This window comes from Pogona vitticeps, chromosome 2, assembly GCF_051106095.1.
Source record: "Pogona vitticeps strain Pit_001003342236 chromosome 2, PviZW2.1, whole genome shotgun sequence".
Classification (NCBI taxonomy): domain Eukaryota; kingdom Metazoa; phylum Chordata; class Lepidosauria; order Squamata; family Agamidae; genus Pogona; species Pogona vitticeps.
In genome coordinates this window covers 256,778,716-256,805,292 of record NC_135784.1, presented here as the reverse complement: position 1 = coordinate 256,805,292, position 26,577 = coordinate 256,778,716, and the positions used below count along the sequence as shown (strand labels likewise).

General features: G+C 37.8%; 1 protein-coding gene and 1 long non-coding RNA gene across 2 annotated transcripts in view; both read left to right on the top strand.

The window, feature by feature from the left end:
- The window catches only part of KCNN2 (potassium calcium-activated channel subfamily N member 2), a 104,225-nt gene that overhangs the window by 10,026 nt on the left and 67,622 nt on the right, over positions 1-26,577 (top strand). The window contains exon 3 of the mRNA XM_020780028.3: positions 18,243-18,661. Within this exon, the coding sequence (XP_020635687.3) occupies positions 18,243-18,661 (419 nt within the window). The remainder of the gene's footprint in view (positions 1-18,242; positions 18,662-26,577) is intronic.
- Positions 6,119-10,240, top strand: LOC144587010 (uncharacterized). The gene is made up of 2 exons (XR_013542136.1): positions 6,119-6,396; positions 6,433-10,240. It is a non-coding gene; the product is annotated as an uncharacterized LOC144587010 (long non-coding RNA).

Here is a 26,577-nt window from a genome sequence, read left to right as displayed (position 1 = left end):
CTACTCTATTAGGTCTTCTGCTGGGTGAAGTCAGTCAGAACAGCAGTTGTATCTGATACTTTGAAATTGGTAGTGTAGAATGGGAAGTCTACTGTGGTTGAAAAGGGAGAGTGAGCAGTGGAAAAGGTTGGCCTAACATCATGGTGTAGAGAAAGACCAGCAAGGAAGGCAAACGCTTGAGTGGATGAGAAGAAGAAAAAAGAGGGCCAGAGAAAGCACTTATGTGGGGTTGGAAAACTATGTAGCCTCTAGGTTTTGCAACATTGGGTAGTCATAATAGTTTATAATAAGTAAATGTATAAGGTTCTCCAAAGCATATTATTTTGCATGAAATAAATAATGTGTTTATGATGATATGGTTGCTTGCCGTTAGCTTCAGACATCTGAATCCTTTCTTGCAAGATATTTTGTACCAGCTAACATTTATATCAATAAACAAGGGATAAAAAACGCTATTGCTATTAATGCTTCTGGAAGGTCTTGCTAAAGAGTAGTGGTACTTCGTTGTTTTTACTGGATTTTCAAGATTTATCCAAATTAGTGTGTTAAGTAAGTCAATGTATGTTTATTGCATACCTATTTTTCCAGTAGACCTTTACAAATCATTTCATTCTGTATAATAAATACATTGGCTGAGGAGTCTTGTCTCTGTATTCGTGAAGGCTTTCATGGCCGGGCTCTAATGATTGTTGTTGGTTTTTTGGGCTCTTTGGTCATGTTCTGAAGGTTGTTCTTCCTAATGTTTTGCCAGTCTCTGTGGCTGGGATCTTCAGAGATGCCGGCCACAGAGACTGCGAAACGTTAGGAAGAACAACCTTCAGAACATGACCAAAGAGCCCGAAAAACCCACAACAACCAGTCTTGTCTCTATTACAATGAAAAATGAACATGGGTCTTCTAATAACAAAGCATCATGTTACAGACTTCTTTGGCAGTTGTGTTAGTACTTTAATAAGTAGCCTGTTTATCCATAGTTTGGTAAATAACGAAACATGACAGAAATTTAAAGTTAGCTGAAAGAAGACTGAAGAGAACTGCTTCACCAGGGGTAAAATATCCAATGTTGTATTTAGAGTTGTTGAAATATGAGGTCTAAGTGAAAGGAACAGCTTATAAAGGAGGATCTATGAGTTACCCTTGCATCAAAGTATTAAGCAACTCAACTTAGAAAAAAAGAGTGTTTGAACATGAGGAAGAAATTACAAATGAAGACGGAGCGATCAGCATTGTTTTGAATTAGATGTAAATCTTAGGTTGCACCTCTGTTACAAGCATGAGGGATTCTGCAATGAACCAGAGAAACACATATTTATGTCTTATATTTCTTACTATACAGTGAAGTCTTGCTAAACAACTTTTAACAATTAAAACCCAGATTCACTAAACTTTAGGGAGTTCTGCTACATACTGGATGAAAAATTGATTTCATCTCTAGAAGTATCATATCCTTAAGAGAAACAGAGAGTTTGTTTATTTTAAATTGAGTTGCCTCAATCTGGATTTGGCAAATAAGCTTGGTTTAGTTTTATAATTGGTCAGTTGGGAAATGGTATGGTTTTGTTTGCGTGTGATATTTCAGACAGGTATAATTGCCTGGAAGAATAACATCATAAGAATTAGAAATAGTTTTTGTCTTAATTTTGATCTGACCTTGATAATCAACATTTAGTTTTCTTCCTTAGAACCTTGTTTCTGTGAATGAACATGTTATTTTTTTGTTTGCAAGAAATAAATGTTGGATCAGACCCCCCTCCCCCAGTTATCTTCCCTCACCTTTGTTCTGCACTGCAACTAACATAAAATGATGAATTTATCCAGCTAATTCTACCTCTTATGATACTTCCAGTTTTCCTGTATCCAGCCACTTTAAACTCGATGCTGGGAGTTAATTTTAACCATGTACTGTATTTTAGTTTGATTTTTGATAGAACGCTCCAGGATTAATTAATTTATTTATAAATTCAGTGGGGAAAAGCACAGTTAAGGAAACCATGAAATGTGAGAGAAAGTGAAACTGAGAGTTTTGCCTATCCAGACAGAGGGTGTTGATAGGTATGTCAATGTCTAACAGATTTGTGAGTCCTTGTTTTGTCAATTCCTAATCTCTCACATTGAGTATGAGGCAAAGTCCATGCTTATTTATTTATTTATTTATTTAATTTGTATACCACCCCTTATTGTAATGTGCTATTTTGGGTGGTGTACAACATGATAAAATAAATAGACATGGAGCAATAACATTATAAATAAGCATTCAAAGAAATAAAATAAACGGCTAGGCACACCTGGAAGTTGTGGTTGAAAGAATTAATTCTGACAAACTCCAAGTAAACAATTGAAAACCATGTGCATTCATGATTAAATTACAAAGAATAATGAATCACCTAAAAGAAAGTAAGGTTTTGCCTGCACATTTAACATATTCAGTAAATTCTTGGACTCCAAGATGACTTTTTTCTTTTGTTTTTTTCTTTTGTTTTTCAAAGTAGGGCAAAGAAGAGGCAGCTGGGAGTAGAAAAGTGATGGGGGGGAGAGAGAGGTGTTGATTCTTTCTCTTATCTACAGCTATCTCCTAGAAAACCATCCCCCGACACAATTTCTCAACACCAGAGAATGGGAAAGTTTATCTGCTTTTAAAAAATCGCCACTCTCAGAATCCCTAATATTCATGCTGGCTGAGAAGTTCCAGGAGTTGTAATCTGAGAAAGCAACTTTTGCAAGGTCTACACTGTACCTTATGTCAGGCACATGTTGTAAACATTGCGTCTTGCCTCTTGGGAGTTAGACCATTGGATCATCTAGATCAGTATTGTCAATATTAATTGACTGTGGATTTCTAGAGTTTTAGACAAGAGCCTTTGCGGCTCTTTTTGGCAGTTCCCAGGGCTGAATCTGCACCCTTCTGCATGCAAAACACATGCCTTACAATGGAGCTAAGACGCTTTCCTTCACAAGGTAAACTACCCATTTGTGGAAAGCATTTCCGTCTGAAGGGCTAAACATCCCTCAGATTGCTTCTTCTCTTTACGTTGTCACCTCCAGTGCTATGTTGAAGCAAAGAAGTGTGTAATTGAAGTGTATAATTGAGTCTGATAGTCCTAGTTTCAGGCTCTGCTGTGAATGATGAAGCAGATGGGAAGATAGTGTATTTTGTATCATAGGGCAGGAGTTAGTAGCAGTTGTTTAAAAGATAATGGAAGATAATTCTTCTACTTATTTTTAAAAACTGTCCTAATATTTTTCATTTACAAAATGGAAGACAACAAAATATGAAAGCAAAGTGTTTCTTTAAAATCATAACTATACCAGCAACTACTGTAGGAGAGAGAATCCTTGGAACAATGGGCTATGTCAAATTGTTAGTCATAGCTAGAGTAGAACTATGGAATGAATGGGACTTCTTAAGCCAACACTTAAACAAATCCCATTGGTTCAATGGACAGTTCGGTTCGGGAGTAATAACTTGATTTAGCCCTATAATTGCTTTTCAAAAGTAACTTTTCAGGTTCTGCTGTTTTCGCTTGTAGCTAAGCATGATTAATTGAAGTAAACATGTTTCCTGAACTTTCTGTCATGACACTGAGAGGAGGGCCCACAAAGATCCTGGACTCAAAAGTGAGCTCTTAGAAGCACCATTTTTATCCACTGCTTCGATTTATGGAGGGGAAAAAATCCAAATATATTCTTCTTTTGTACACCCAAAGCTCCCTACTCTCACCCATTCCTGTGTTGTATTTTATTTTTTTAAAGCATCATGTAAATTCATCATTTGCAATGATAATAGTAAAAGTTTTTAGGCTGATGGAATAATATTAATTAGATTATGTCTAGATTTGACTATGTCTTCTAAGTTAAATCAACATGACTGAATTGCTAACATTTTGTTTGGTTTATTATCTTGCAGTTTGTCTACTGGGCGAAATATACTCATTATTTCATCACATACTTTTCTCCTCTCCATCCTCGCCAACAACTTGTTTTGTAAACTTAGAAGGAGGATTTCTAGAATAAGCAGTTTTTCATTTCATGATTAGTTGCTTTTGCAATAGCTTTCGTGCAATAGAAGTTCAGAAAATAGAGGGTCTATGCTTTTAATTGATCACATTTGTAAAATCTACCAACAGAATGATCAAACTACATCACAGAATTTTTTACTGCAAATGATACAATTACAGGGATTCCTTTTATTACAGTACTCAGTATTGAAACAGATATGGCAACCAGAAGTTTCCTTTTCTGTTTTATAACAGTGTTAATTTTCAATGTTAAATTTCACAACTTCCAATTTGTATGACATGGAGATTTGCTTCAGCTACCATTTTAAGTAAAAACTCAGGATTTGCCATCTTGGGTAGAATGTGCTTGTTGTTTACTTTAAACAGAGTATTCAGGTGAACTATTTTTGCATATCATCGGATCTAATTTCATTTTTTTATTTTGGGAAGATAAGTAGTTTTGTATTCTTGAAGGCTTTCACGGCCGGGATCTGATGGTTGTTGTGGGTTTTTCAGGCTCTTTGGCTATGTTCTGAAGGTTGTTCTTCCTGATGTTTCGCCAGTCTCTGTGGCCGGCATCTTCAGAGGAGAGGAGTAGGAATTCTACTCCTGTCCTCTGAAGAGCACGGACAGAGTTCCTACTCCTGTCCTCTGAAGATGCCGGCCACAGAGACTGGTGAAATGTCAGGAAGAACAACCTTCGGAACACGGCCAATGAGTCAGAAAAACCCACAACAACCATTAGTAGTTTTGTCACTCCCCATCTTCTTAATTCAAATTTTGCATTGTGAAACCACATTTTTGGAATTTGTAGCTCATTCCATTCCTAGTAAACTTATTTTTAGACTCCCAGAATCCCCCAGCAATCTCCCACAATCCCCCAGCAAGTAGCTATGCTGATTGGAGAGTTTGAGCATTATAGTCCTCCTAAATTTTATTTATTTTACTAATATAAAATATCTATATGCCTCCTTTCTCCCAAAAATGGTCCAAGGCGGCTTATAGAATTAAGAGAATCAATATTAAAGGTAAAAGAATACATTATTACAACATTATGTTTGATTTGGATTCTTGCATTGAGCATGGGTTGGACTCAATGACCTTATAAGCTCCTTCCAGCTCAATTATTCCGTGATTCTTTGATAATATTAAAATCTTGTAGGTAAAGGCAGTATTAAAAACACATTAAAACAAGAGAAAATTCCCTCTCCTCAGCTTTCATTCCAATTATGTTCTCTGCTTTTCCCCCAAGCTTTCATTCAAAATATATGTCTGCTTGTTCGGAACTGAATCTGGTAACTTCTATAAATATTATACATGTTCAAAGAAAATTTCTGCATTTCTCGAGCTATGCCTACCTTACAGGAAATAATGTCATCAGCCTGCAAATATTTTGAAAAACATGAGCAGTTATTCCTCATATCAGTTGAGAACAGAGGAAGAAATAGTAGATTTAAATTAGAAGAAGTCAGATTTAGGGCATTTTTTTTTAAAAAAAGTATAAAACCAATTAAGCAGTGGAATAAAATTTTTATACAGCCTTGTTTTGGAGATTTTCCAGAAATATCAGGCAGACAGTATTTGGGATTTCTGGTGTAATAAATATTGCCCAATGGGATTTCATATTTTGTTAAGAGGGCCCATGAAGATCTTGGACTAAAATATATTAAACAGAACTTTGCTTTAAGATTGCAGTACAGAGTGCTTACTAAGATACACTAATTGCATCTCTCAGTAGCCCTTGAAAATTATATTGTTTTTAGCAGAGTGATATATGAGCACATGTGCTAATGATAGAAAATAAAATAAGGATATAAATTTAAAGCAATCATGTTACTACTTTAGTCAAAGACTAAAGAACCAGTTTAAATATATGAATATTTTACATTGTCAGTGTCAAAATTGCAGTGATGAGGTTTTGCACTTATTTGGCCTTCTTGTTATTTCCAACCTTTGGCTTACAGGAAGCTCTCTTATAACTAGCCATATAGTTCAGTGGTTCTTAACGTGGGCAATAATGCCCCCCAGGGGGCGATTTCATTTTTCAGGGGGGCGGTAGAATGAAAAGGGGCGGTGTGGGGGCGAAAGAACAGAAGGGGGGCGGTAGGGGGGCACTGGAGCAAGCCAAACCTGTGAAGGCAACTGCAGCCGCAGTGCTGGCAATAGATCCGGTGCTGCTGCCGCCGCCAGATGATCCAGCTCTTTCTACCTGCCACGTCTCGCCTTTCTCCTTTAGGGGAGCATTGAGTGTGGATCGGGTGGAAGGAAAGTGTCTCTTGGGTCCTCATCCTCGCCCTGTGAAGAGCTGCCTCGCACCCGGGTGGGGAGGGAGACTAGGTAGGTAGGTAGGTAGGTAGGTAGGTAGGTAGGTAGGTAGGTAGGTAGGTAGGTAGGTAGGTAGGTAGGTAGGTAGGTAGGTAGGTAGGTAGGTAGGTAGGTAAGATATCATCACCTCAGGGAGGGGGGCGATGATAACTTCCTCAATGGCTCAAGGAGGCGTTTCTTTCAAAAAGGTTAAGAACCACTGATATAGTTGATGCATCTAGTTTTTCAGACTGAAGGCCTTCCTTGCTCACTTATATATGGTGGAACTTGAACCTGGAACCTTCTGAATGCGAAACATATATGACACTGCTAATCTATATTAGCAGTAAGCGACAGAGGACAAAATGATTGGACAGTGTCATTGAAGCTACCAACATGAATTTGACCCAGCTCCGGTAGGCAGTGGAAAACGGGAGGGCTTGGCGTGCTCTGGTCCATGGGGTCAGGAAGAGTCGGACACAACTAAACAATTAAACAACAACAAACTATATTTCTTCCTTTCCAGTGCAATGATGACCCAAATATTCACTGCTCTATTCTATTCTATTCTATTCTATTCTATTCTATTCTATTCTATTCTATTCTATTCTATTCTATTCTCTAGCTCCAGTGACTAAGCATCTGGTGGCATATTAAAAATTGGGCAAAACCTGGATAATGTGTCACCTCCATCCAAGCACCTGTCACTATTGCCTATGTTGGCTAGTACTGGGAGGCAAGGTTGCCCACAAAAATAATGTGTTGGAAGGCTGCAAAGTCTATTAACGATACCTAGGAATTGTTGACTTGACTGTAGTTTTTATTTGTGTGTACTGGAAAAGATACTAAGTCTAGAATTCCTGGGGTCAACAAGAAGGCACCCCACCTTGCCCACTTTGTGGACATGTCTGAAGGGCCACAGCTTGCCTTCTGCTGGTCTAGGTAGTTAGAAGAAGAAATTTTGTATATCTACAGTGGACCCACTACTTAAGGAATTAATCCGTATTGGAATGGTGGCTGCAAGTCGAAAAGTCTGTAAGTCGAATCTCCATTGACCTACAATGCACCGAAAACCGATTAATCCCATAACCAGTGGTTTTTATTCTATTTTTATTCCATTTTGGTTTTTTTCTGGTCTGTAAGTCGATTCTCTGGCTGCAAGTCAAATCTAAATTTTGCAGCCAGAGAAGTCTGTAACTCGAAAAGTCTGTAAGTCGAGCCATCTGTAAGTCGAGGGTCCACTGTATATTTTTTTTTTGCAAATGCATATGAGTGCATTGTGCATGCATACACACATGTGTGTGTGCGCGCACACACATTGCATTTATCATAGATTAAACTATACTCTCAAGCTGATTATCCCTTTTAGGAGAAGACCATATGTGAACCAGTGATAAAAACAATACTCTATTACGTCCAAAGAAGATACAAAAAAACTGAGTATTGCATAGAATTCCTCCGCTAATAAGAGACCAAGTGATCTTTAACAGATGATATTTACAGTATCAATCAAAGCAGAAAAAGAAATTAGGAATTAGAAACAACAATCTTTGCTTATTTGAAGTTAGTGTTGGGTGATGACATAGTATTATTCTCAAATGTTTGTTGAATGTATTATATCAAAATGTTAGAAGACATTCCATTCCTGCTACAGAATTATAGAGCACAACACAAGGCAAAATATATCAAACAAAGAATTCAATAAATGTTAGATATTCCTAAAATAAATTCTGTGTTAAATTTCCATCAATACTGAATATCATTATAAATCAGATATGACATGTTACATAAACCATGTATGATTATCAGTCAGCTTATATCTGGGGCACTTCTAACAATATTCTAAATAAGAACAATTGCTGACATTCCACATGTTTCTGTGAAACAGACTTTATTAAGAAACACTAAACAAGATACTAGCTGACAGCAACCCGTTGTATTTTATGCGTTTAAAGACATCACTCTGAACACAAAAATTCTACTACTAGTAGGCTCACTCCCTTATCCATTTCCAGGTACATAAACATTCTAGTTTCATTATCAGCTTTAGCAAAAAATTTGATCTTGAAAGCGAGTGATCAATAAATTTCATAAATTACAATGCACATGGATTTTTTTTTAGCTGTCATAACATATAGCATAGGCATCCTTCAGTCTTGAGAGACTGTGGTAACACGCTCTGAATCGAGGAGTGTCCTCTCCAGAGCATGAAGCCTGGGTAAAGTAATATGGAGGATAGGCTGTTACCCAAGCAGCAAATCCCTCCTCTCCACACTGCTGAAATGGTCCAATGGAAAGGCATGAGCCAATACAACTGGTTCCAGCAACGTCGCAGGAGTTGGCAGAACGACACGAACTGCCTTCGGGACTCCAGCCCCAGACTTTGCCTCTGGCTGTCATAAATGTGTCAGAAAAAAAGCATATCATTTAGAACAGGATTTCAAAAACCTGGATGAAAAGTTCAGAAGAAGTTTCCCCTGATTAAGCCCCCCCCCCCCACTATTCCATATTGGCAACAAATGCAGGAGAGAAAAGTGAGCAAGTGCAGCATTTCTGAGTGCCAAGCATTATGTCATTTCAACGCCACAATCTTTCATTCTTGTATCTTAGAATTTTAAATATTTTGCTTGTTTGTTTAGGAAGAAAATCCTTGGTTTTAAACAGCAGGAGGGTGGGGTGATAGGTCTACTGCACTGTCCCCTCAAAGTATGCAATACAGATTGAAAGAGTTTGCACAATGTAGAATTGTGATCTTATGTAAACTCCTATACCTGGTTGGAGTGCCACCAGAATGTACACAATTTGTGGGTCTAAGAGCAATTCAGTGGAAAAAAGTGGAATCTCTTTTGTCTTTTGCCCTTAAAGCATACTGATACGTATCTTGTCTGCTTACTTTCACCTTACAAAAGACCTTCAATACTGAAATTTGAGAAGTTTCATTGGACATTACCATTTATTTCTGCTTCATGAAGAATGAAGCCCCAGACCAACACTGACTTATCATTGGATTACCTGTAATATTTACTATGTTATTAAATATTAAAATGATGAAATTGTTGATATTATAAAGCATGAATTTCATCTGACCACTTATGTATAGAGCCAACATGTATAAAAACCTGCCTGGTATATTTGGCACAACCATATCTCTAACTTTCTGAAAGATTCATTTAACAAAACAAAACAAAACAAAAACCCTATTTGAGCTGCTAGAGTTCCACACATATAATTCTTGAGAATATTGATCATTTCTATTAAGATCAGAAACAAATTGTTCCTGCCCACCCCTCTACACAGCGTTTTAAATTTAGGAAACATAAATGGCCAATGGTGCCAAATACATTTTTTTATTCTTGTGCTTCTGACTGCAAAATAATTTCCCACCATACCTGGAATATGGAATCTCACTTTTTTGTTGGGTGAAATTTTCACTACAGTTAGGTTGCTTGGGGACTATATTTTAAATCTGAAGCATCGCTAGAGGGATAAATGGACTGCAAGGAAAGCCATTGGTGGTTGTTTTCTACTTTAGTATTTGCACCACTACTGCTGTAAAAGGCAAACATGCAATGGGAAGAAGCCAGGCTTGGGGTTGCTCAGTCTTCTGTTACATGTTTACTCCATTAGAATTGTCTGCTGGATATATCTGTAACAATTGGTCTCTGGCTGTGTAGCAAGAGGTTGGGAGTTCAATTCTCTACTGTGCCTCCTTGACAGAGGTTACACTGGATGATTCATAGAGTCCCTTTCTGTTCTGCAGTTCTAAGATGATAATCAATTGGCTTGTTCACATACCCTGTTCTCAGATACATGTTCAAATGGAATTCACTGGCAATGGACAACAAGTGGCAACCCCTGTAGCTCAAATGGCAGGAAAATCACAGAAACCGTGGGGTAAGGTCTCCATGACTGACTTATATTTCTGTAGCCAAAAATAAAAAGACAAGACTTGTAGCCTCTTAAAAGCTAACCAGTTTTACTTCACTGTAAAAGGGCCACAACTCTTAGTGACTTGAGTGACTTGTCCCAAAGAATTATTCAACTGGTAGAGCCACGGAGAGACTTGTAAGTGTTGAGTTCACAGTGCAATACTGAAAGATAGAATGACTGTAATACTTCAATAGCAATTAACAGGAACTGTTCTTGCTTCATATGGTGAAGGAAAATTGCCATCTAAGAATATTTGTATCCCCCACTGGAGGGGAAGAATCTGAAACTGACTGACAGTGTTGAAGGTTACACATTAATATTATACCACAGTTCAGGACAGGAAATGGAGAGTGCTGATAGTGTCCAGTTACAAGCAGGAAAGAAATTTGACCAGGCTTTGAGACGTCAGAGAGTTCACAGCAAAGGTACTCACTTTTAATTCAGAATCACGGGTTGAGTACCTTCAAACAAACAATGTATTGCGATCTCCTGATATATAAAAAAATCAAAACGAGATCTGTTCATGAGATGTTATATAGGAGCAACAACTTGATATGATTAGGGAAAGACATTTAATATACTCTTACAAGTCATTACAGAGTTTTGAATTTTTGCTAAAATTCCTTTTGCTATGCAGTAGAAGTACAGAAACCCAAAGAGGAGAATAGTTGTAAGTTCCACAGAGCCCATCCCATTCTCATTAACTGGCACTTAAAGTCTCAGTAACCAACTCTGAGACATTTGGAGTAGAAAGAATTGAAAAACATATTTTTACTTGCAGATACTTGAAATTGGAGACTTGTACAGTGGTGCCTCACATAGTGATGTTAATCGGTGCAGCAAAAATCACCACTAACCGAAAAATCGCTATGCAATTTTAAAAACCCCCTTCAATGCGTTCCAGTGGGGTAAAAACTTACCTTTAAGCGAAAATCCTCCATAAGGCAGCGATTTTCGCTGCCCGGTAAGCGAGGAATCTGTCCCCAAAAAGAGCAGGCGGCCATTTTTTCCGGCGGCCATTTTGGAACCGCCGATCAGCTGTTGGAAAAAAATTGCTATGCGAAAATCGGTAAGCGAAACAGCTTACCGATCATTGTAAAGTGATTTTTTCCCATTCAAAACAACATTATGCGATCGCAAAAACCTAATCGCTATGCGATTTTGTCGTTAAACGGGGTGCTCGTTAAGCGAGGCACCACTGTATATGCTGCTTTCTTTATACATACTTAGCAAACAACTAAACAGATCAACAGCAAACAACCAAGGAAAGAGAGGGGGAAAAGAACACTCAGCAGAGAGTGGAGTTTTCTTTGAAATCAAAGGCTTGAAGGAATAATTGGTTAGTCCTTGGTAAATAGACAGTCACCAGAGCTCATAAAAGTCCCTCCCAGTCAAACAAACAGGCAGTGTGTGAGGTTTCAAAGAAAACTCCAATAAAAACTTCATCTTCTAAAATGGATGCTATCAAAGTAAATAAATGGTCATTATTATTTATCATTTCAGCAAATTTAATACACAAAGCATTACCTGTTTCTTCATTCTTTATTTGCATAGAACTCTAGAGCCTGTGTACAATGTTCTTGTACACAGAGGAAAGAATTTACTTCATTAAATGACTATTTTGTTTTTCAAAAATAATTTTTAAAATATATATTCCTAAATTTGAAAAATATCCATGTAATTCCATAAGAAATGAGGGCTAGATCACATTTGAATGTGTTAGAATTTGCTAGACATGATCTAAATTCAGATGATCTAAATTCATTGAGCAAACAAACTATGTCCAGAGCCTGTACGTCTGCTTTTCTTATTATCATCTCAGTACCCCCAAAAGACTGTAAGGCAGAAACATGACACATAGCATGAACCACCTTATATTACTTAATTGAGTTCACACCACCATAACTGTAAAAGTAACTCTAGAAGTTATAATTATATGGAAAAGAGTGAAGTTCTTTGCTATCATATATAGCTATATATTTTAGTTCTACTTTAGTTATTGGGAAAATGAAGTAGTAATTTGTTACTTTTTCATCAGAAGCTGCGAAATATAGAGAAAAGTGATGCCACTGCTATGTTTCAAGAACTTGTATAATATCAGTCTTCTCTTTGACTTCTATATCATTTTTTCTTGAACTGTGTCAGTTTAGTAATGACTTCTGGACATTCTAGGTTTATAGTCATTACTGCATTAAACGGGAGTACTTTGCAATCATTAAGATTCTCTTTGCTGAGCTGATGGTCATAGAGCTGCACTATGTTGCCTTATTCAGGCAGACAGTTATTGCCTAATCCTTCTTTATTGCCATATCCATTTAAAACTTCATATATAATACAAAGCCTCATTTAAAAATTGAATAGAAAATATTCAGATTTTTGCAGTGTAAATACATTATCACAGTTTATAAGCACAACATTAAATGTGGTATAAAAACAGACCCTGTTTCTACATATCTACCATACTGATTCTAAACACTGCTATTGATAGCATGACGTAGTTATTGATGGATCGGTAATCTTGCATATGATTTGTTCATTCACCTTAAGTTTCTACAAGACATAAGGCATTACAGTAACATTAGCAAAGGGGTTTTGAGCACTATATCTGACCTACTTAGAAAATGATGGAGTTTCTTTCCTTATGAAATATAAATGGTTGTGTCCTCATTATTTATATTACATACTGAGCTTGAAGATAAAATTTTCATTTTCTTTACTGAACAGTTACATTTTTTTCCTTTGGTAATTTGTAAAATTTAATTTTAATGAATTTAGTTCATCCATTTCAATACCACTTTAAAGATTAAGTCCTAGTTTTCACTGAGATGGCAAATGAGTGTCAGGGTTGTACCACTTCCAAGTAGGTGTTCACATAACTGAATTCATCTTCATATAATTTTTCTTCATGCATTTAAGAATTAAAATATCAGAGAGAAGAGTTCTGAATGTTGGATCTTTCTGTTCTTACATAGCCTTACTAGTCCTATGCATGCACCATTGAACATAGTTTAATTTTGAATAAACCATATAAACAGCCATATGGTTGTGCCATGACATGGTCATGGATGAACTAAAAGGAAAATGGGTCACATGGATTCCAAATTATAGAACCATTAGATACTCTATGATTAGCTATTATACTGGTCAACTTTTTACTTGCTGCTCCAGTCACACTGGTAACAGGCCAGGTCTTCTGAGTCCTGTTGATTCTAGACATGCTTTTAACTGTGACCTCTCTTTCACTGAGTGGAAAGAAAGCTATGCTGCATACAGTAGCTCTGATTATAGAAAATAAAACAAAAATTAAAGATTGCATAACATGATACAGACATACTGTTCTATTGCCCGTTTTAATTGTTGTCAATTTTTAAAATAAGGCACAGTGACTGCTCAATATAAAAATGAGACATAGATAACTCTTCACAGGTTTTTAAGGTATTGCATAGATGACCTAAACTGTGTTTGTTGAATACAGTAGTTGTGTTTTTTTTAATTTCCAATTGACAGACTGTGACTGATTTCATATCCAGTCTTTATACTCTCCCTAAATCCTTCATTCACAAGACGCCTTGGGTTTGATTCAGATTAGGCATCCTTCAGTCTTGAAAGACTATGTTAATGTGCTCAGAATAGAGGACTTGGAACAACGTGTAGTGTGGTTGAGGAGGCTAATTCGAGAGTGACAATTCCTTCCACACTGAAGACAAATACAATCTGTCCAGCTCCCTGATTTTGCTGCTTTCAGGACTGCCTCTTTGCCTTGGCCTGCTGGACAAGTGTCTCTTCAAAATGGGAGAGGCCATGCTGCACTGCTTGCCTCCAGGCTGAACGCTCAGATGTCAAAGTTTCCCATCTGTTGTTCCTAAGGCCTTCAGATCTGGCTTGCAGATATCCTTGTATTGCAGCTGTGGTCTCTCTCTGGGGCAATTTCCCTGCAATAATTCTCCATCAGGAGATCTTTTGGAATCTGACCATCAGACATTCTCACGACATGCCCGAGCCATTGTAGATGTCACTGTTTCAGTAATGTATACCTGCTAAAAATTCCAGCTTTTTCTAGGACCTATTTGGAACTTTGTCCTGCCAGGTGATACAAAATATGTGTCAGAGACAACGTCTATGAAACATGTTCAGCTTCCTCTCCTGGTGTGCACAAAGGGTCCAGGACCATTTGGGTTTAACTAACAAACTTTTATTCAATGATAAAGGTGATTGTTCCAGCAGGGCCTCACAGAACCTTCTTCACAGGAAAATGGTTTAACTTTAAAACTGTTGTCAACATTATCTAACATTGTGTCCATAGATACTCCAGGGTGCCGCCCCATAGTCTTTTTGGTGGTTTTAGTAGAAAATATATAGGCGGCTGCCTCCAGTACAGTTTCTCACCCAGTTCTGGTTCCTTCCTTCTCCTGCTGTTTTCTGTTTCTCCCATCTCCTTAGTAATCATCACCCTTCTTGGATCTATTCTCTGCTATGGTCCCTTCTCAGTCTCTTCCTTCTGTTATTCTCTTCCCTCTGTTATTCTCTCTCCAACCTTCTGTTTTCTTGTACCCCAGTTTCTCTCCAAAAAGAGGGGTTCTTTGGAACCTGTCTGTTCCTTCTTTTTTTAGCTTCTTCCTTTGTTATCTGGAAGGTTATCTGTTCCTTTGTTCAGAGGTTTTCCAGCTTCCAACCTTCTGAAGGTTTTTGTTTATTCCTCCTTTCCCTTTTATATCTTCCCTTTTAACTTTCTTCCTCCTTCTCCCCTCTCACTCCCTTTCTTCCATTTTCTTCCCACCTGCTTTCTTCTTCCTTCATCCCACCTTCAATTTTCCGATCTTTAATTTTGTGGCTGCCTATTGGTGTGTACTCTTCTGCTCTTTCTAACTCCTCTGGGTTTTCAGGACAAGGGTGGGCGGGATTCAATCCCACCATTAGTTCAGCTTCCATAGGCAAGCTGGAGGTTTCATATCTCTCTACTAAGGAGGCAGAAGATGGTGACACATTCTCAGGAAGGGTGTTAGACTTCCTGTCCTTCTCACACAGACTTAAGTTATACTAATTATAACTGGTTTTCCCTCCTCAAAAACCAAAAATAAGGAAAACTCAAACCAAACCAACACCTCCTTTACAGCTCTGTTGCCTGCTGTCAACAGCTATATGAATCTGTTTCTCATCACATACGCCTTTTCAGTTTGTTTGTCTGCGTAATTATGTTGTAAATCATCCAGAGAGTGCTCTAGCACTACGGGACAGTATATAAAGCAAAACAACAGCATCAGTAGTTTAGGTGGTCATGATGAAAGGGCCCCAGGAAAGGGGGAGCGTAAACATTGTACAACCACCTTTCATGATGATACTTACGTACCAGAGTTCCCCTGGAATTTTGAGCAAAAAGTGCCATCAGTGCACACATTTGGAGAGAGACTAAATTCATTGAATTTTTGTTGGAGGGAATGTGCATCTGCCAGATCTAAAACCAGATCTATTTTAATGTCATTTTCTTTGTAGCATGTATGCTTTTAAAGGTTTAAATTGTTCCAGTTGTCTTATCATGTTGTAAATTTTAAAATATTTTTGCATTTAACTATTGCAATTGTTTTATATTGCTCTTGTTCTACTGTGTCTGAGCTGTCACATACAGAAGAGAATATAAGTATTCTAAATAAAATAAAATACAATACCATTATACTCAGTGGATGGGAAGAACATCAAAATCCTACTACATAGCTATGCCTGCACAACAGGAATGGTGTTATTGTTAAGAGCAGTTCTTCTGATTAAAGGTTTCATTTTTCACTTTGGGTGTTTTCACAGCTTGCATGAAATGAGATGAAGTAATAGGTATATGAAACAAAAAATGACATTTGCTAATTAGCAGCAGTCTGCCAATGGGGAGGACATGATTCCCATTGCACAGGTGGAACATTACCACAGGATTTTGGCCTTAATGACAATGCAAGTTAACATTACTTGTTGAATAGTTAGAATTAGTTAGAATTAAATTTTGATCAATTGTTTACTTGATTTACAAACCCAATTATAGTGCTGATTTTCTGGTTTATTCATTGTACACATTCATTGTTTGTAATACGAATTGGATTCATGAAAAACAACACAATTCCCACAAAAACAAAACTGGCTACTGACATCACCAGGTATTATGGTTAGTATTTTTTGGCAACACGAAAAGAGGGATAGGGGACATGGCAGTGGGGTGAGAGAAGGAAGCTTGAGCATGTTATGTTATTCACAGAAAATTATTTGTTTCAGGTTGAAAAGAGTGGATTTTATTTTCATCTAGTGAAAGAAGTCCAATTAATGGTGTAAATCTTAGAAATAAAAATAATAATTAGCACCTTTATCTCTTCAGTGGTAAACAACTTTTTAATGAATTAACTCTCAGATCAATAATTTATTTCATGTTTTCAGATACATTTCAAATCAGAGAATGTAACTGTAATTTACTGTAACCCTCATTTACTGTGGCTTATTGAGGCTGATGGTTCAATTGATTTTAGAACGTTAGTGCCAAGTCTTATGCTTTATGGATCTGTTGGGGGGGGGGGTCAGTCATATGACACACCCAACTGTTTTAAAGACATTTAGGACTATCATTTGTCACAAAAGAAAATTAAGCTTTCAGTCTAAGCAAAGGAACATTAATGTAGCATATGTGATATTTTTATCAATCAGAAGAGGTTATACATGTATTACTACAATAATAATGTTTCCCATGTAAACCCATTCATAAAATGGAACTGTCTTAAACGTAACATTTTAGGCTGAAATTGTGTACATACTTACTAGAGAGTAAGTCCATCTGAATTAATTAGATGTTACTTCTGACTAGCTGTACTTAGGTATACTGTACTCCTTTAGGTTAGACCCTACCTGATAGGTATGTAGCTATGCTGTTCCCTATAGAACTCTGCACATTTGCTACTAACTTGTGCAGAATGGACAAGAGGAATGCACCTTCTTTACTTGGTCTTACTCCTACCTTCATTTCACAAAACATCTGCAGGAACCTGTGGCTTGTATCTACTAATATTGTACCCACTGATTTAGCTGTTGCACATATTCAGAGTTAGCACAATGGTTGCATCCAATTTTTTTGCTGTGCAAGAGGTTTTGCAAACCGTTGTGCAACAGATTGTGCAGGCACTCATGTGATAGCTTACAGTTATGTGCAACTGCTTGTATATCCTTTGCACAGCTGTGTGATTCAGCTCAACTATGCCAGCAGGAATTTTCCCTCTGTTAGCATCATGTTAGATTAAGGTCTCTCTCTATGTGTAGAAACTACATGTTTACCAAAGCTGTATGATCAAAAACAAGGTCCCTCATTGCATGTACAGAGCTTATTTGTGCATAAAATTCATACATGCGTAGTTTCTTTCAGAAGCTATGCTATGATAAGGGAGGAACAATTTTGTCCATGTTATTTATAATGTGTGAATAGTCGTAAGCATTAGCTCTTCACTAAGAAAGAAATTCTGCTGTGAGGACAGTTCCAAACAAATTGTCTGATTTTTAATATTTTAATCTTGGAACAGTTTCCTAAGAAGCCTGAAAAATAGAAGCAGCTTATGTGTTGCAGCAGTGTCTGAAGCAAAAAGGTTACCTGTGATTCCAGAACCACAGAGAGGCTGCTGACTTAAGTCATGCTTCAGCTCGATTGTTCAGTCCATTGTGCTCACCAGAATATTGGAGACGTTTGTGTACAAAATGCTTCAAGTATATGTCGTTCTAAAACATTGCATGTGTGTTTAATCTATTTTTAACTACACAGCTAACTCTTGCTGGACTGTGAACAAAGACTATGCTGCCACCACTAAGGACTGTGTGAATAATTACAGATCGGTGAAGTTAAAATGTCTTGCCTTTTAGAACTAGGCATTAAAATGTGAGATTTGGTTAAGATTTGATCCACTGTTAAAAATAATTTTACTAATAAAAACCCAAGGAAGCTTCTCTTTAAATACCATGCTAATATTTCACTAATATTGACCTATTGCATTTCTTTTGCAGTTGTTTATGGTGGACAATGGAGCAGATGACTGGAGAATAGCCATGACTTATGAGCGAATTTTCTTCATCTGCTTGGAAATCTTGGTGTGTGCTATACATCCTATCCCTGGAAATTATACATTCACATGGACAGCCCGGCTGGCCTTCTCCTATACTCCATCTACAGCAACAGCTGATGTGGATATAATTTTATCCATACCAATGTTCTTAAGACTATATCTTATTGCCAGAGTCATGCTGTTGCATAGCAAACTTTTCACTGATGCCTCATCTAGAAGCATTGGAGCACTAAACAAGATAAACTTCAATACTCGTTTTGTGATGAAGACTCTAATGACAATATGCCCAGGAACTGTACTCTTGGTTTTTAGTATCTCCTTGTGGATAATTGCTGCATGGACTGTCAGAGCTTGTGAAAGGTATGTCCCCTTTTATTAAAATATGCCTTAATTTAATATATGTTAGTTATTAATAAATGTCTTGGTTTAATATACTGCTATTAGCACTTCCTTCCCATAAATGTTGATTGTTTTGCATTTTATGTTGCTTCTGCTTTCTGTAATTGCTATTGTTTTGGGAGGATTTCAGACTGAATCATCTCTTTGTTATATCATCAAATGATACTGAACATTATTTATTCCATTTTCACCTGACTAAGTATTCAAGTCAATCTGAATCTGTCTACATTTCATTATGAGTTGCCTAAAACATTACAGAGATTTGCTGACAATTAAGTAAGTCTATTGTCATTACCGTTGAGCTTTATATTATGAATATTTTAATTATATAATAATATGGTTATTAACATGATTATGCATGTTTAATAACTGAGAAATATATGCGAGACCTGATGCCTCAGAAAGGTTGATGAAATTTAACCCTACATTGTCAGTCAATTCAGTGATCACTCTATGGAATTCTCAGTATGTTGTATTGCCAGGTCTTTCTAACTATGGCGAAATGTTGCTTAAAGAGATTAATAGACTGATGAATTGAATGGTTCACAACATGCTAGTGGTGTCAGGTTCTGTTTCTCTTTCACCCACTAATGTGTAATGTGCAGTGACAGAGAAAAGAAAATTCAGGTACTTACAGTGCAAGTCATATAAATGTCTACTCAGAAGTAAGCCAAATTAATTTTAACAGAGCTTGCTCCCAGGCAGTGCATGGGGTACAGATTCTATCCGTTATTTGCATGGAGGAAAAAAATTAATATGAATGGTTATAAAGACATATCTATGGTCTAAGACGTGAGGAAGTTTAAAAGATGTTCAAGTTGTGTTTCGATATTCTAAATAACAAAAGAAACTTTGCAAAAATGTGGTTTGGAATGATTGTTGGCACAACCCAACCAGAGTGAAGTGCATGTGAGTTCAGCGAGCAGGACGGTGATAGTAAGCATACTCTAAATATATCTGTCCTTGGCTATTTTATGCCCTTCTGATTTGTACAAATGTATTCTCACAGTTAGAATATTTTGCTCTGATAAAATTAGACGAAGTTCAGCTTTTGTACTTGAAAGTTCTGCATTGTAGTTGTTGCCTTTAAAGATCATTGCAATATGGAGATATGTGATGTAATCTAACCAACCTTTGGGAAAAAAATGCCTTTATAAGTGGGAGGAAGAAAGCTCCTGTAGATACTATTGGCCTTCTTATTCCTGTGTTTCTGATTTGAACCAACCAGATTTATCACCACCCTCTGGCTAGGCGTTTTCTCTTTATAGCAGACTTTATAACTCAAATATAACATAACAATATAATATACAGTAATTGCATACTATCTTCCTCATCACCATCACAAATATGTAAGCATAACATGTTATTTTTTTTTTAAAAAAATATGCAGTAGCTGTATTGGTTTGCTTTAGCAAAAACAACAGAGTCCTATAGCACCTCTAAGACCAAGAAGTTTTTATTTGGCATCAGCTTTTGTGGATTGTGGTAGGCAGGATGGAAGATGACATATAATGGAAATGCAAGAGGTTGGGCATGTTGAAAGCAAAACAAAGTGTGCTGCTTACATAACACTCTATTAGTAGTTTACAATTTAATTATGCAGGCAAGACATTGCCCGCCACCCCCATTTACTGACTTCGGAAGGATGAAAGGCTGAGTCCACCTTGAGGCAGCTACCTGAGCTTGTTGGAATCAAACTTAGGCTGTGAACAGAGTCTTGACTACAGTATCACATTTTAACTACTGTGCCACGAGGCTCATCCTCAAGGACTTTAAAAGCCCTTGACAGTCTTGGGATATGACAGAGAGACATTTCAGTGGTGGTTTCAAAGAATCATTCATAGACCATTGATGAGTGACCGTACATTCAAGCACTGATAAGCAGATTAACACTGGGGATGGGACTTTTTAACTTTTTGGACTACAGCAAAAAGAATTCTACTGACAGCATTTGTCCCCCCCCCCCCAAAAAAACCCTCTCGGGTGTTTCAAAAATCTTACAAGTGCTAAATAAATGAGAAAAGATTACATCACTTCTGATCTTTGAGTCTGCATGCTGATGAAGGAATTGGCTGGCTGGGCCTAAACTTTGTGGGTACTGCAAACTATTAGGGATATTGTAGTTTCCCGAGAGGCACCCTGTATGGAGTGTAATGGGAAGGGAGACTACAGTACCTCTAATGCTTTACAATAACCACATAATTTAGCACTTCCCAGACAGTTCGTCCATCATCATACAGCAGACCTGGGCAAAGTGCGGCCCGAGGGCCACATACGGCCCGCGAGCCGCTCATGTCCGGCCTGCCGGACATCAAAACCATTTATAGCTTTTTGTCTAAAGTTGATCACCTACTTATCTTTAACACACTGCAAAAAACATCTTTAGTATTTGTCAAAATTAACAACTTTAAAATAAAAACAATCATAACGTCACTGTTTCATTTTATTTTTAAGTAAAGTTGGTTCAGCCCCCGAATAGTTCAGATTTTTCATGTGCCCCCTCGATAGAAATTAATTGCCCACCCCTGTCATACAGTCTGGCAGCACAGAAACTGAGAGATATTTTTAAATTTATTTAGCACCTGCAAGTTATTTCAGATACCCAAGAGAGCTTTTAGAAAGGCACTAAAGCTCCCAGAATTCTGGCTGAAGGAATTCCAGCAAATTCCTGTGTGCTTTAGTCCAAAAACTACAGCAGTCCCTTCCCTAATTAACATACCCAGAGTGGGAAAAGGTTTTGGTTTCGGTCCAGTATGATGAAAGAACCACATGCTGGTTTTGGTATGTGGGTAGAAATGAAAGAAATGAGATACAGCAGTAGGTTAATACATTTACCTGCAGGGGTGAGCTGATTAGTATATATATAATGAGATAAGAGGCTCCCGGCTTTATTTAAGCCAAGACAAATAGAGTTGATCCTCTTCAGGTATTTTTGTTCAGCTGTTTCTCTTTGGAATCTGTTTTTGAAGTTCTTCTGTTCAAGGACAATAACACTGAGGTCAGAGGCAGAGTGGCCAGGAAAAATCAAGTGTCCTCCCACCTGTTTCTGAGTGTTGCTCCTTCTGATACCAGTTTGTGTCCATTTATTCTTTTGTGTAGAGACCAGCTTGTTTGTCCAATGTAAAATCCTATGGCCCGGGCACTGCTGGAAAAAAGATGGCACTGAATGATGAGCAAGTGTACGAACCCCGGATGTTCTGGATTTCATTGTGGTTGTTTAGTTGTTAAGTCATGTCCAACTCTTCGTATCCCCAAGGACCAGAGCATGTCAGGCCCTCCTGTCTTGCACTACTTCCTGGAGTTTAGTCAAATTCATGTTGGTAGCTTCGATGACACTGTTCAACCATCTCGTCCTCGGTCGTCCCCTTCCCCTCTTGTCTTTACACTTTACCAACATCAGGGGCTTTTCCAGGGAGTCTTCTCTTCTCATGAGATGGCCAAAGTACTGGAGCCTCAGCTTAAGGATCTGTCCTTCCAGAGGACACTCATGGTTGATTTCCTTCAAAATGGATAGGTTTGTTCTCTTTGCAGTCCAGGGGACTCTCAAGAGTCTACTCCAGCACCACAATTCAAAAGCATCAATTCTTTGGCGGTCAGCCTTCTTTATGGTCCAGCTCTCACTTCCATACGTCGCTACTGGAAAAGCCATAGCTTTGACAAGCGGACCTTTGTCGGCAAAGTGATGTCTGCTTTTTAAGATGCTGTCTAGGTTTGTCTTTGCTTTCCTGCCAAGAAGCAGGCGTCTTTTAATTCCGTGGCTGCTCTCACCATCTGCAGTCATAATGGAACCCAAGAAAGTAAAATCTGTCACTGCCTCCATATCTTCCCCTTCTATTTGCCAGGAGGTAATGGGACCAGGGGCCATGATCTAATTTATTTTGATGTTGAGCTTCAGACCATTTTTTGCGCTCTCCTCTTTCACCCTCATTACAAGGTTCTTTAATTCCTCCTCACTTTCTGCCATCAGAGTGGTATCATCTACATATTGGAGGTTGTTGATATTTCTTCCGGCAATCTTAATTCCAGTTAGGGATTCATCCAGTCCTCTCTTTCACATGGTGTAATCTGCATGTAAGTTAAATAAGCAGGGACACAATATACAGCCTTGTCATACTCCTTTCCCAATTTTGAACCAATCAGTTGTTCCTGTCCCACATATAGATTTCTCAGGAGACAGATAAGGTGGTCAGGCACTCCCATTTCTTTAAGAACTTGCCATAGTTTGTTGTGGTTGACACAGTCAAAAGCTTTTGTGTAGTCAATGAAGCAGACGTAGATGCTTTTCTGGAACTCTCTGGCTTTCTCCATAATCCAGGGCATGTTAGCAATTTGGTCTGCAGCATGGCATGGTTGCTATGTCAGTCTTTTTGTTCTGAAATCTGTTATTACTGTTAACAATTTTTTTTCAAGTTGAGTGTAGTATGGGTGCTACTACAAATGGCAGCTGTGATATATGTGTCCATTTATATCATAGTATTGGAAAGGGCCAGAGTCGTGATTCTTATGTTTTAGGCCATAGAAACAGATATGATCTGCGATTTAATAGTTCTTGTGAAAAATTATTGGAAATTCAAGACAATCAACTTTTATTTTTCTTGATCTGAAAAGGGGAGGGAGAGATCCCAATGGGCTGAAATTGGTGCGTTGAGTCTTCCATCCCCATGAACCATGGAAAAAGGGGAAAGAGAAGAAAACTACAAAGACAGAAGAGGAGGGTGGAAACGTCTTTTATGATATAGCTAGGGATGTGCACTGCAAAAAAAATCATATTTAATTCATTGTTTTGTTTTTTCGTAATGGAGTGCCACCTTCATTTTCATGTTTTTTCTTGCCTGAGCTCATAGTACCAGTCTTTTCATTTTACATGAAAGAGACTGCCTCTCTGGGGTAATTACATTTTGGGCTGGAGCACATTTCCCCATGTGCTGTGTGATCATCAGAAGACCACCAGAATGCTCCACAGTCAGTCCATATGGCAATCTATTTCCCTCTGTTATCACACCCTAAGAGTACTCATCAGGGGAGCTAGTGCATCAAATAAGTTTGGAAGCATGTCATTTTGCACCTTTTTCCTGAAAACTGACATGCATTGTTCTGAGCAGTGATTAAACATCCTTTATTTTCCACCTTGATCAGGCTTTAATGGAAAGTCTTAAAATTATAACATCTATCCTGCAAAGCTTATGCCAGACATTATTCTTAGCCAATTTTGCCACAAGCTAGTGAAGTTGTTTTTGGTGTCAATGGTGATGTAGATCCTCATGATGATCACACTGCTGCCACCACCACCAATTATTTTTGGTAGTACATTATATGTGCTAGCTTTTGGAATATATGAACATACAAGCTTTGCTCTGAGGGTCGAAATCTCAAAGCATAGTTCAAAAAGAGAGTGGAGTTAGAAAGAAAGAGTAAAGATTAAGAATTTAATCCAGTATTAAAACCAAACAAAGAGAAGGCTACCCAAATATTAAAAGAGATAAGAGTTCCACAGAGTCAGGGGGGAGAACGTGTGGGGACAAGAGATAAGAGAATACTGTAAAAATGATTCATTTCCATTCAATAAACAAGCTGAACAGAAAGAAAACATTAACATTATGTAACAGAAGCAAGATCATGAAGAGGCCAAGCACTTAAGAGAATGTTGAAATTAATATTCAAGCATAAAATGAAGGAAGGTAGATGAGAAGCACCTATGGCAAGCAAGAGGTGTTTAAAAACCAACAATATGAGTATTTGGTTTGGTTTTTGGGCTGCTCCCTTCCCCCTATTCAGAAATCAGACGGATGTGTTTTTTGGCCAGTGCTTGAGAAAACACTGCTTAAACCTCTTTTACGCTGGATACTGCCCCCCCCCTAATTTTCCATTATCTACAATTAAGAGTTTCAAACATTATACATGGAAATCAACTTGCAATCGATATAAATCCAGTCCATATCCATTTTTAAAAATAGCATTACTCCATTTAAACATCTCAAAAGAGGAGGAAAATCTCCTCTTCGAAGTGCTGTGCAATAAAGGCTGTACCTGTAAAATGCTAGTGGCATGACTGAAATTGAAACATTATTTGTGATCAGATTTTTTTCATGGCTGTAAAAGTAACCATAAAAATTAATTACCACAGTGAATAAACATTGCCCATGATCACTTTGATTTATAATGATACCAGTGCCATGAGTAGTGAAATAATATTTTGTAATTCTAGTTGCAGAAAAGTGTTAACTAGCTGAAAGCATAAGTTATATTGCTGGGGCTGGGATGGCTGAGATTTAGACCCAAGGTGGGGCTCAGAGGGTGTCTACAGCAGCCTTTACTTCTCCCCAGACAGAACAAAACATAAAACAGACAGGCTTAGTATGGGGCCAGTGCGGGCATTACCTGCTCAGGCCCAGGCATTTGTGCCCATCCCTCCATCCTTCTCCCATATATGGTATACCCATGTGACCTAAGCTTAACCAATAGAACATAGAAGCTCAGGCTCCAAAACTGCCCATTACCACTTTGAAAAATACAGTTACCACTGGAAATGTTGGCATACAAAACAAAAACAAGATGGAAAGTGAAATTCATGGCTCGTCTCAAAAAAATGGAGCACATAATATCTCATCAAATAAAGTATTATGTGTTCTTAAATTAACTGAAATCAGTGGGCTGAGCCCTAATGTTTTAGGGAGGGGGAACTTGCTTTGAATGAGTTGTGAGGTATTTTCAGGCAAAGCTAAATTGCTGATAACCAGAATATGCCACTACTTCTTTTTTGCATTATGATTCATTGAAACGTTTAATTGGGCTTTTTGTGCTCCAAAGCAGTGTGTTGGATATGAAAAACACAGCCCAGAAAGTGATAGATTTGTTAGTATACTTTTGTGTTTCAACTATTTCCTGCTTATAGCACAAAGAAAGCAAAATTATACATGGCAAGTGGCTAAAACTTGGCAACATCTTTTTCAGATCTTCATATAACAATGTCACAGAATGTCTGCCCTGTAGCTCTAGTTATTGGATAATTCTGGAACAAAATGTGATTTTGGAAAACTAAAATCTTCCATTCTGCTATCTGAGGTTTAACCATACAGTACTTAGCCAGCACTGATTTGTGACCTAATCTCATGAATTGCATTGTACTTCACAAATTGTTCTTTGGAGTTGGGTTTAACTATGATTTTAAGAAGAAAACAGTTCATGTTTTTATGAGGTGCACCTAATTTTACACAGGATTGTGCTGTGTAGTGTAGTGCTTACACTAAAGGTAGGCAGTGAATGGCACCCCAGGGCTCCAATTGCAGCCTCCAGGAAATCACAGCCCACAAATCTTTCCCAACCTCCCCCACCCCTTTTTTGGGCCTGAGAAAGACTCCCTTGTGTCCTATAGGAAATGTGTGGGTAATTTTGTCATATTTTGGGTTCCCCCCTCCCCTCATAATTTGTGATTTTTAAAAAAACGTTGGCCACTAGATGGTGCATATTTCTCCAACGTTGGAGGATCATCTGCATTTGACATAAAAAGGGGAACATGATACAGTGTGACGAAACCTTTTCTTATTTCATTTTGCTGACTTAGGTTACACTCAGACAAGCATTAGTCCCACTACTTGATCTGCTGCAGAGATGGGCTGGTTCACTCATTTTTCCAATTATCATATGACATAATTACGGGAGCAAACCAGCCCCTCCGTAGAGCGTTCCTACTTCTACATTTCTGGGTCACTGTCAGGGGCTTCTACTTTTTTTGTGTGTGTGAGTAGGATCACTCAGTTTTGATGCATTACCAGCACACACAATTATTGGAAATGAACCAAAGTGAGCATGCATCTTGTCAAATTGCCTTCCACTGTCAATTTCCTATATCATGAAATGGTTTAAGAAGAGAGCGACTA